Source organism: Cynocephalus volans, chromosome 2 (assembly GCF_027409185.1).
Source record: "Cynocephalus volans isolate mCynVol1 chromosome 2, mCynVol1.pri, whole genome shotgun sequence".
Taxonomy (NCBI): domain Eukaryota; kingdom Metazoa; phylum Chordata; class Mammalia; order Dermoptera; family Cynocephalidae; genus Cynocephalus; species Cynocephalus volans.
The window spans coordinates 221,433,234-221,444,421 of NC_084461.1; the positions used below are offsets into that span (position 1 = coordinate 221,433,234).

The following is an 11,188-nucleotide window of genomic DNA, read 5'->3' on the forward strand; positions in this document are numbered from 1 at the left end:
GGATGGATGTGTTCCTGGGTCTTCCTGTCTCAGTTACACAATTAAGCCAACCAGATGGAGAGTGAAAGCCCCAGCTATAGGACTGTTCCTCTAAATGTGAGGAAATGAATGTTCTTCTTCTTTTTTTTTTTTTAAAGATGACTGGTAAGGGGATCTTAACCCTCAACTTGGTGTTGTCAGCACCACGCTCTCCCAAGTGAGCTAACTGGCCATCCCTATATAGGGATCTGAACCCATGGCCTTGGTATTATCAGCACCACACTCTCCCAAATAAGCCACGGGTCGGCCCTGGAAATAGATGTTCTGACAAAGTCACTTTAGCATTGATGTTTAGATGGTTGTGAATGGATAACGAGTAAATAAAGTAGAAGCTTATAGTCAGCTAACTACTAGGAATCCTAACACAGTAATCTAGGTTTGAGGGGGATGACCTATCCTTTAGCTCCTTCATCCAATTTGATCTGTTCCCTGATACTTCCAGTGAACACAGTTGTCCACTAATGTTTCTTGTCATGCTTACTGCTCATTCCTTAATGGGCTCACAGCATTCTCCATGATTCTCACACTCTTGTTCAGCAACACTTTGAATATCTTTTGTTCTCTGCTCCCTGTTTGGTTTTTGTTTTAACATTCTCCTCCAAGTTTTAAGATGATATTTGTAAATGTCTTAGAGGTACTTGGGTTTATTACCAAGTTCCTTCCCCTGTCTGCTACAGTAGTTTTTAGTGTTTGTTATGTTTTTCCCAAAACAGTGGGATAGAGGAAATTTGCATTTGAGAGTTCTTTCATTTTGGGAGATTGGCCTGAAACCCAAGAATCAAATCTATGACCATAACAACATGTTAAGATGTATACAGTATTAAATTTTGGATTTCTTTGTAGAAGACCTATGGAATATTCATGACCTAGGAGCAAGATACCAGGGAAGACAAGCTGGAAATTCAAGGCAAGTTGAAGAATTAATGTCTAAGATAGATGCTTTGTAAGAATGGGTCTTGATGGGGTTACTGGAAAGGGCGAGCACTAGTTAATACTAAATGTGAGAAAACTAATGCTGGAGTGAATCCCAAAGAATGTAATCCAAATGGGAGTGCCCTTTTTATAGAAACTTTATTCAGGATCAGGAGATTCAAATGTTGAAGTAGTGTTGACTCTTCTGAATTACACGGTAAGGGAGACTTTATTAGACAAAATAGAGTTCAGGCAGTTGAGAGACACTGTGAATATAAGGCAAGTGAAGGTTTGTTCTATCAAATGTTAAACCACAGTGTATGTCAGAGAATGTTCACAGGGAAGAAACCCTACAAATCTAATAAATTTGGGAACATATCTAGAAATTGGTCCTTAGAGTTACTAGGAAAGTTCACACAGCAGGAGAAAAAGCCTTAAAAGTCTTATAAATTAATGAATTTGGAACCTTCTGTCTAGGAATGGAGAACTCAAAAAACATGAGAAAACTCATACCAGAGAGAAAACCTACAAATGTAATGAATGTGGGAAGGCCTTCTGCCAGAAGTCTGATCTCATAGTACATCAGCATACTCATTCAAAGAACAAATCCTATGAATGTGATAAGTGTGGAAAATCTTTCCCTAAAAATGAAGACCTCACAGTACATCAGAAAACTCACACCAGAGAGAAAACCTATGAGTGTAAAGAATGTAAGAAAATTTTCTACCATCTGTCATCTCTCAGTAGACATCTCAGAACCCATGCAGGGGAAAAACCCTACGAATGTAATCAGTGTGAAAAATCCTTTTACCAGAAACCACACCTCATGGAACATCAGAAAACACATACAGGGGAGAAACCCTTTGAATGTACTGAATGTGGGAAGTTCTTCTATGTGAAGGCATACCTCATGGTACATCAGAAAACACACACAGGAGAGAAACCCTTTGAGTGTAAGGAATGTGGGAAAGCCTTTTCTCAGAAGTCACACCTCACAGTACATCAGAGAACACACACAGGGGAGAAACCTTATAAATGTAAGGAATGTGGGAAATTCTTCTCTAGGAATTCACACCTCAAAACCCATCAGAGAACTCACACAGGAGAGAAACCCTATGAATGTAAGGAATGTGGGAAATGCTTCTACCAGAAGTCAGCCCTCACAGTACATCAGCGAACGCACACAGGGGAGAAACCTTTTGAATGTAATAAATGTGGGAAAAACTTTTACTATAAATCAGACCTCACTAAACATCAGAGAAAACACACAGGGGAGAAGCCCTATGAATGTAAAGAATGTGGTAAATCTTTCTCTGTGAATTCAGTCCTCAGATTACATCAAAGGACCCACACAGGAGAGAAACCTTATGAATGCAAGGAATGTGGGAAATCCTTTTCTCAGAAGTCACATTTTATCATACACCAGAGAAAACACACAGGGGAGAAACCCTATGAGTGTCAGGAATGTGGGGAATCCTTTATCCAGAAGTCACAACTCACTGCACATCAGAAGACACACTCAAAGAGGGGGAAAGCTGCTAAATAGTGTGAGTTTAGACATTCTTCTATCTGAATTCATCCTTCAGAATAATTAGATAATTCACACAAGAGAGAGACTTTATGAATATCATCAATATGGGAAAATTTTCAGCCTCAATATTTTCTCACAGTATATGAGCAAACACACAAAGAAAAATTCTGCCAGAAACTGTACACATTGTAAAACATGAGGGAAACCTTACTTTCAGAAGTCACACTTTGTTTTACAACATAGAAATCACACAGAAGAGAAATCATATAAGTAAAATGAATGTCAAGAAATTTTCCGTCAGCACAGCCAGCACTAGACATCCAGAAGCTCGCATGAGTGAGAAACTCCTGTGAGTATCCTGAGTGATTCAGAATTTTTTTTACACAAGTGGAACTCATATATCAGAGTTCTCAACGGGGATAACTGCATATATTATGACAGATATAGAAGCCTTTATCAAGAGTTGATACTTCATTGAATGCCAGATCATTGATATTTGGGTAAGACTTTTATACCTATTTTAAATCTTTGAAAAATTTCTAAAGAAAATTCAGAGAATTTGTACTGAGGAAACAGTTATACTAGAAGTTATGTTGCAGATCTGATTCCAAGGTTGTTTTTTTTTTTTTAAAAAAGAAACCTGCAAATATTTGAAGCTTTAAAAAAGCACAAATAAGTTAAATAATCAGGCAACATCATTTGACACACATAAAGAATCTTTTAGTATGTAGGACTTACTTATATGTGTATGTGTGTTATAAAACATAATTTGTAGGCGTATGGCTTGCATATGAAACCCATGCATAATTGTACATAGGGAAATATGTAACCTTAGTTCTATAACTATTGTGTATGGAGATGTCTCACAGTAAGTCTCAGTAGTCTCTTATTGTTAATATATGTATTGTCAGTGTAACATTCTTTTAAAATTAGAATGCATCTTTTTATCTTATTTTCTGGTATTGTGAATGGATGTAGACATTGTTACTAAACTAATCCTTCAAAAAGGAGATAAAATGTTTTTGTAAAACTTTCAGCTGTCTCATAGTTAGCCAAATTTTACATTAGGGACACATTTATTTATAGCAAAAGCCTGAGCTGCTTTTAAAGCAGGTAAAAACTAATATTTATTACAGTCTACACAATAAAAACAAATAGTGTTATGTAAGAAATATTTACCTTACTGTTGATATTTTAGCAGGTTTCAGAGGTACCTGCATTTGTGTTTTGTATGAGAGTCCTAAACATTCTTCACTACCTTTTCCTTCCTAGTAGAAGCAACATGGCATGGTGGTGGACTCTGGAATCCTCTTGCCTAGGCCCAGATTCCAGCATGGGCATGCCACTTAACTTCTCTGTGCCTCAGTTCCTTTTCTATAAAAGAGCAGTGATAGTAACAATATCTTAGGACTGCTTTGAGGTCCAAATGAGTTAATATTTTTAAAGCACTTAACTCTTGTGTCTTAGACACTGTTCTGTATATTAGATATCATCATCATAATTTTGTATTTCCTGAATTACACTGCAAGGAAAAAAAAGTTGGCTACCCAGCATTCATCCCTCCACCTATTACTGTGCTAGTGCCTTGATTTGGCTTGGATTTTCATTTTCTCAGCAGCGATTCAGGGGCAGATCCAGCTTAGGCTAAGTGAGGGGCTGTCAAACCACAGCCCATCAGCCAGGACTGGCCCTCTGCCTGTTTTTGTAGCCCGCAAGCTAAGAATGGCTTTACATTTCTAAATGGTTGAGAAATTAATGAATACTTTGTGACCTATGAAAATTGTATGATATTCAAATTTCAGTGTCCATAAGTAAAGTGTTTTGAGAACACTAGTACAAACAAAACCCATTTGTTTATGTTTTGCCTGTGGTTGTCTTCACTCTACACCAGCCGGGTTGAATAGTTGTGACAGAGACCATATGGCCCACAGAGCCTAAGATATTTGCTATCTGGCACTTTACAAAATAAGTTTTTCTGTTACTTAGATGAAAACATTCAAGCAATGTCAAGGTATACTTTTATATGTGTTATGTTTTTTAGAAATGATGCATACAGCAATTTGGGGGTGGGTGGTTTTTGTGCAGTATATTTATTTTGTGCATTTTATTTATATGTTAAAAGCCTAAGCTTAGAAGTATTTTTTTTTTTTTTCAAAGAAATGTGTTTTTTACTTGCTGAATTGTCATAACATCAAAATAAGAAATTTCCTGATGGAATGTAGCAGTAAATATATGAAATAAACATTGTCTGAATTAAATGGAATTGTTCATTGATCCCTCTCCACAGTATTCTTTTATTTTCTTCTAAGTTGACGGCCAGTTTTCCCTGTCTCATTTTATAACTTTCTCACTATCCCATGAGATACCATCTTTATATCATATTTAACTAATATAACCCAATAACAAAAACCTTTTTTTTTTTTTTATGACTGTTAAGAGGATCACAACCCTTAGCTTGGTGTTGTCCGCACCACGCTCAGCCAGTGAGTGAACCGGCCATCCCTATGTAGGATCCAAACCCGCGGCCTTGGCGCTCCCAGCGCCGCACTCTCCTGAGTGAGCCACGGGGCTGGCCCACAAAAACCTTTTACAGTACGCAACTCCACCAGCTACATTACTAATAACCTATACATTACTAGTAACCTATACAATTGCCTGCACTTGATATAATTATCAAATGCTGCTCCAATCTAAATCACACTAGTGCCTTACTTCTTCCTAATAAAGATGACTTTCATTGATGTTAAACTTCTAAAGCATGCCTCATTCTGATTTGTCTGACATTTAGCACTGATGAACACCTTTTATGATATTTAGTGATTGTTTATATCTTAAGAAGGTATGCTTTGTACATGCTATATCTTCTGAATACTCTATGGTAAAATACTGTTACAGTATCTTAATCGGTTCTAATATGAGTTTGCCATCTTGATAGAGGTTTAAGTGGTAACATCTATCTATAGATACACCTTTAGAGATGTTCTTTATTTCATCCTGCTGTAAAAGAAAAGGCATTTTCTAAATTCGTCAAGCTTCTCAATCACAAATTAAAAATCAGTACTTCCTGGGGACAGTTCAATAACTGGCAAATCTGTTATTAAGAATAAAGCCTGTACTGACAAGAATACTTTTAAAAAATAGTCCTCTAGATGATGAGAATATAATGTTCATATTCTCCAATTCAAGCCTGAGACTGTTTCTTGGCTATAGTAGCCTCAAGCCATTAATTAGTTATCACCAAATTTGATCAGAGACAGCTGATCAGACATTGATAGCTAGTAATCAGAGACAGTCTCTCATTCTTATGCAGGCAGTCAGCCAATCTGTGACTGCTCCACATTTGTGAAAGCCCGTCAACAACAGTTTTTACTCTGAGCACTCTTTGGAAAATTAACAAGTTGGCTGCAGCCTCAATAAGTGACTGTCAGCCAGTCCCTAAACACTCCTGCTTTCAAAAGCTCGCCAATCCCTGAATCCCTATTTCCCCAAACCTCATATCATTTTGTACTTGTTTGACTGCGATTTACAAGTACAGCCCTCCTTTGGTTATTGTGATGGCCAAATATGCACTATCCATTCCTTTCCTCATGTCACTCTGTTCATACAAGGGAGAATCTTTTTTCCCATTCTTGAACCCAGACTGGTCCATGACTTGCTTTGGCTTAGTAGAATGTGGCACAAGTCCCAGGCCTACCCCTTAGAAACTGTAACAGCTTCCACTTCCCTTCTTGAAGCCAACCTTCATGCAAAACATCGGACTAAAGCCAAGCTGTGAGGAAACTCAAGCTACCCGTGGTGAGCCCTGTGGTGAAGGAAGTGTTTTTCTTTTTTCTTTTCAAGCTAGCCGCAGTATAGGGAAAATACAGCCAAAAAGTCAAGTTAAGAAACAAGGGGAACAGAGTCAAACAGGATATCTGTGGTTATGCACCTGGGCCCCGGCCCGAGGCAAAGGGCGGATAGTTCCCAGAAATAGACAAGTCAGTTAAAGTTTCAAGAGTGCCCCTCAGCTGTTTCAAGGACTCCCACTTGACCGAAGTTCACCCCTGGCTTGATTTAAACTAACCAATTACCTTGCTTCTCGCTTCTGTACCCGCGCTTTTTGCTATAAAAAGGACCCAGGAGCTCTACTCGGCGCGCCAGTCTTTCGAAAGACTGAGTCGCCCGGGTACCTGTGTGTTCAATAAACCTCTTGTTTTTGCATCCGAAGCCGTGGTCTCGCTGTTCCTTGGGAGGGTCTCCCTGAACTGACTGACTACCCACTGCGGGAGTCTTTCATTTGGGGGCTCGTCCGGGATCGGAGACCCCCACCCAGGGACCACCGACCCACCAACGGGAGGTAAGCTGGCCAGCAGTCGTTCTGTGTCTCGTTTCTGTGTCTCGTTTCTGTGTCTCGTCTCTGTGTCTGACTCAGTGATTTCGACTGTCTTTTCTGAGCGCGCGCATTTTGGTTTCAGTTTGTTCCGGGTTAGTCGCTCTGGGAGCGAAGTGCGGGTAGCGAACAGACGTGTTCGGGGGCTCGCCACCCGGCAATCCTGGGAGACGTCCCAGGATCAGGGGAGGACCAGGGACGCCTGGTGGACCCCTTGGCAGAGGATTATTGTGTTTTGGTCTCACCGCGTCTCGGGAGGCGCGCTCTGCCATCGGACTCTTTCTTCTATTTCTACGGCACTCGGTCTCGTCGCCGTTTCTGGTTTCTTTTTGTCTTAGTTGTGATAGGTCTTTGCGTCGTCGTTCCCCTATTGGAAATTTTCGAGATGGGGCAAAGTGCCCTTACGCCCCTCTCCCTTACTCTAGATCATTGGAAAGATGTCAAAGCCAGGGCTCACAATCTGTCCATGGAGATCAAAAAAGGAAAATGGCAGACTTTCTGTTCGTCTGAGTGGCCCACATTCGGCGTAGGTTGGCCGCCAGAGGGAACCTTTGATCTTACTGTCATTTTTGCAGTTAAAAAGATTGTTTTTCAGGAGACCGGAGGACACCCGGACCAGGTTGCCTATGTCGTGGTATGGCAAGACCTCGCCCAGAATCCCCCTCCCTGGGTGCCACCCTCCAGCAAAGTCGCTGTTGTTTCGGGATCAGAAAATACTCAAAGGCCACCTACAAGGAAGCCTTCCGCCCCTCCCCAACCCCCCGTCCTCCCGACACCAGATGACCTATTTTCTCTCTCTGAAACCCCACCTTACCCGGCGGCTCCGCTGCCCCCTCTGGCCCCTCAGGGAAACAGATCGGCACCAGGCCGAGCGCCCGGTGATCCTAGCCCTGAGGGACCGGCTGCGGGGACTAGGAGCCGCCAACCTCGCAGTCCGAGAGACGGCTCCGGTCCTGACTCCACCGTAGCTTTGCCCCTCCGAGCCATAGGGCCCCCAGCTGAGCCTAATGGCTTGGTCCCTCTACAGTATTGGCCTTTTTCCTCAGCAGATCTTTACAATTGGAAGTCTAACCACCCGTCTTTTTCTGAAAAACCAGCAGGACTCACGGGACTTCTTGAGTCCCTTATGTTCTCTCACCAGCCCACTTGGGACGATTGCCAACAGCTACTCCAGATCCTCTTCACCACTGAAGAGCGAGAAAGGATTCTTCTGGAGGCCCGCAAGAACGTTCTCGGGGACAACGGGGCCCCTACACAACTCGAGAACCTCATTAATGAGGCCTTCCCCCTCAATCGACCTCAATGGGATTACAACACGGCCGAAGGTAGGGAGCGTCTTCTGGTCTACCGCCGGACTCTAGTGGCAGGTCTCAAAGGGGCAGCCCGGCGCCCCACCAATTTGGCTAAGGTAAGAGAGGTCTTGCAGGGACCGGTAGAACCCCCCTCGGTTTTCTTGGAACGCCTGATGGAGGCATATAGGAGATACACTCCGTTTGACCCCTCTTCTGAGGGACAGCAGGCGGCAGTTGCAATGGCCTTTATCGGCCAGTCAGCCCCAGATATCAAGAAAAAGTTACAAAGACTAGAGGGGCTCCAAGACTTTTCCTTACAAGACTTAGTAAAGGAGGCAGAAAAGGTGTACCACAAGAGAGAAACAGAAGAAGAAAGACAGGAAAGAGAAAAAAAAGAGACAGAAGAGAGAGAGAGACGGCGTGATAAACGCCAAGAAAAAAACTTGACTAGGATTTTGGCCGCAGTGGTAGGTGAAAGAGGGTCTAGAGATAGGCAGACAGGGAACCTGAGCAACCGGGCAAAGAAAACACCTAGGGATGGAAGACCCCCTCTAGACAAAGACCAATGCGCGTACTGTAAAGAGAAGGGTCACTGGGCAAGAGAATGTCCCCGGAAAAAGAACATCAGAGAAGCCAAGGTTCTATCCCTAGATGACTAGGGGAGTCGGGGTTCGGACCCCCTCCCCGAACCTAGGGTAACACTGACTGTGGAGGGGACCCCCATCGAGTTTCTGGTCGATACCGGGGCTGAACATTCGGTGTTGACCCAACCCATGGGGAAGGTAGGGTCCAGGCGGACAGTCGTAGTAGGAGCAACCGGCAGCAAAGTCTACCCCTGGACCACACAAAGACTTTTAAAGGTTGGACATAAACAAGTGACCCATTCCTTTTTGGTCATACCTGAGTGCCCTGCTCCTCTGTTGGGCCGGGACATTCTGACCAAACTAAAGGCCCAAATCCAGTTTTCTACAGAGGGCCCACAAGTAACATGGGGAGATCACTCTACCATGTGCTTGGTCCTAAACCTAGAAGAAGAATACCGGCTGTATGAAAAGCCGGCCTCTCCCTCCATCGACCCATCCTGGCTCCAACTTTTTCCCACCGTATGGGCAGAAAAGACAGGTATGGGACTGGCCAATAACGTCCCACCAGTAGTAGTAGAGCTGAAATCGGGTGCCTCACCGGTGGCCGTCCGACAGTATCCAATGACTAAAGAAGCCCGGGAAGGCATCAGACCCCACATCCAAAGGTTCTTAGACCTAGGGGTCTTAGTGCCCTGCCAGTCGCCCTGGAACACCCCTCTGCTACCAGTAAAAAAGCCAGGGACCAATGACTATCGGCCAGTCCAAGACTTGAGAGAAATTAACAAAAGGGTGCAAGACATTCATCCCTCAGTCCCAAACCCATACAGCCTCCTGAGTTCCCTTCCGCCTAGTCACACTTGGTACTCAGTCTTGGATCTCAAGGATGCCTTTTTTTGCCTCAGACTACACCCCAACAGCCAGCCACTGTTCGCGTTCGAGTGGAGAGACCCAGAAAAAGGTAACACAGGTCAGCTGACCTGGACACGGCTGCCACAGGGGTTCAAAAACTCTCCCACTCTCTTCGACGAGGCCCTCCACCGAGATTTAGCTCCTTTTAGGGCTCTCAACCCCCAGGTCACATTACTCCAATATGTGGACGACCTCCTGGTGGCGGCTCCCACATATGAAGGCTGCAAAAAAGGGACACAGAAGCTCTTGCAGGAACTGAGTAAGTTGGGGTACCGGGTATCAGCTAAAAAGGCCCAGTTATGCCAGAAAGAGGTCACCTATTTGGGGTACCTGCTCAAGGAGGGAAAAAGATGGCTGACCCCGGCCCGGAAAGCTACAGTTATGAAGATCCCTACTCCCACAACCCCCAGGCAGGTCCGCGAATTTCTGGGTACTGCCGGATTCTGCAGGCTCTGGATTCCTGGGTTTGCTTCCCTGGCTGCACCCTTGTACCCCCTGACAAGGGAAAACATTCCTTTTACCTGGACTGAGGAGCATCAAAAGGCTTTTGACCACATAAAAAAGCCTTGCTGTCTGCCCCCGCCTTGGCTCTCCCAGACCTCACCAATATGCCAACTGTGGCAGTGGGCCCCGACCCCGTCCTTGCAGAACAGGGACCTCCTAGCAACAAGCTGTTCCCAATGACTAGCAGGCAACCCCCCGCGGCACAAAGGAGCACTGCTACACAGAGCCTCCTATCACCAGGCACTCTACCCCCCACCACGGGTGACAGGCTCTTTGGTCTTGTACAGGGGGCCTTCCTAGCTCTAAATGCCACCAACCCGAACGCCACAGAGCATTGCTGGCTCTGTCTGGCCATAAGCCCCCCCTACTATGAAGGAATAGCCTTTTTGGGAGAGGCCAATTATACCAGCGCCGAGAGTTGCCGTTGGGGGACCCAGGGAAAGCTTACTCTCACAGAGGTCACAGGACAAGGGTTATGTATAGGAACAATACCTTCTACCCATCAACATCTTTGCAACCAGACCCTATCCATCAATTCCTCCGGGGACCATCAGTACCTTCTCCCCTCCAACCATAGCTGGTGGGCTTGCAGCACCGGTCTCACCCCTTGCGTTTCCCTCTCAGTTTTTAATCAGTCTAAGGATTTCTGTGTCCAGGTTCAGCTGATTCCTCGCATCTATTACCATCCTGAAGAAACTTTGTTGCAGGCCTATGACAACCCTCATCCCAGGTTTAAGAGAGAACCTCTCACACTTACCCTAGCTGTCCTACTGGGAATTGTGGCAGGTATAGGTACCGGCTCGGCTGCTCTGATTAAAGGACCTATAGACCTCCAGCGGGGCCTAACCGAGCTCCAGACTGCCATGGACACTGACCTCCGGGCCCTCCAGGATTCAGTCAGCAAGTTAGAGGACTCATTGACTTCTCTATCTGAGGTAGTACTCCAAAATAGGCGAGGCCTTGACTTACTGTTTTTAAGAGAGGGAGGCCTCTGCGCGGCCCTCAGAGAGGAGTGCTGTTTTTATGTAGACCATTCAGGTGTGATACG

General features: G+C 44.5%; 2 protein-coding genes across 2 annotated transcripts in view; both read left to right on the forward strand.

Annotated features, from left to right (window-relative positions):
• LOC134369574 (zinc finger protein 25) overlaps window positions 1-4,709 on the forward strand; it is a 44,615-nt gene extending 39,906 nt beyond the window's left edge. Inside the window, exons 4-5 of the mRNA XM_063086097.1 lie at window positions 883-946; window positions 1,429-4,709. Coding sequence (XP_062942167.1) covers window positions 883-946; window positions 1,429-2,497 — 1,133 coding nt within the window. The 3' untranslated portion in view covers window positions 2,498-4,709. The remainder of the gene's footprint in view (window positions 1-882; window positions 947-1,428) is intronic.
• Window positions 4,710-6,964: 2,255 nt separating this feature from the next.
• On the forward strand, window positions 6,965-9,096 carry LOC134369573 (RNA-binding protein 25-like; the record flags this gene model as incomplete). The annotated part of the gene is given in 1 exon segment (XM_063086096.1): window positions 6,965-9,096. A coding segment is annotated over 1 exon segment (1,860 nt), but the record flags the coding sequence as incomplete, so codon positions are not given.
• Window positions 9,097-11,188: the final 2,092 nt, after the last annotated feature.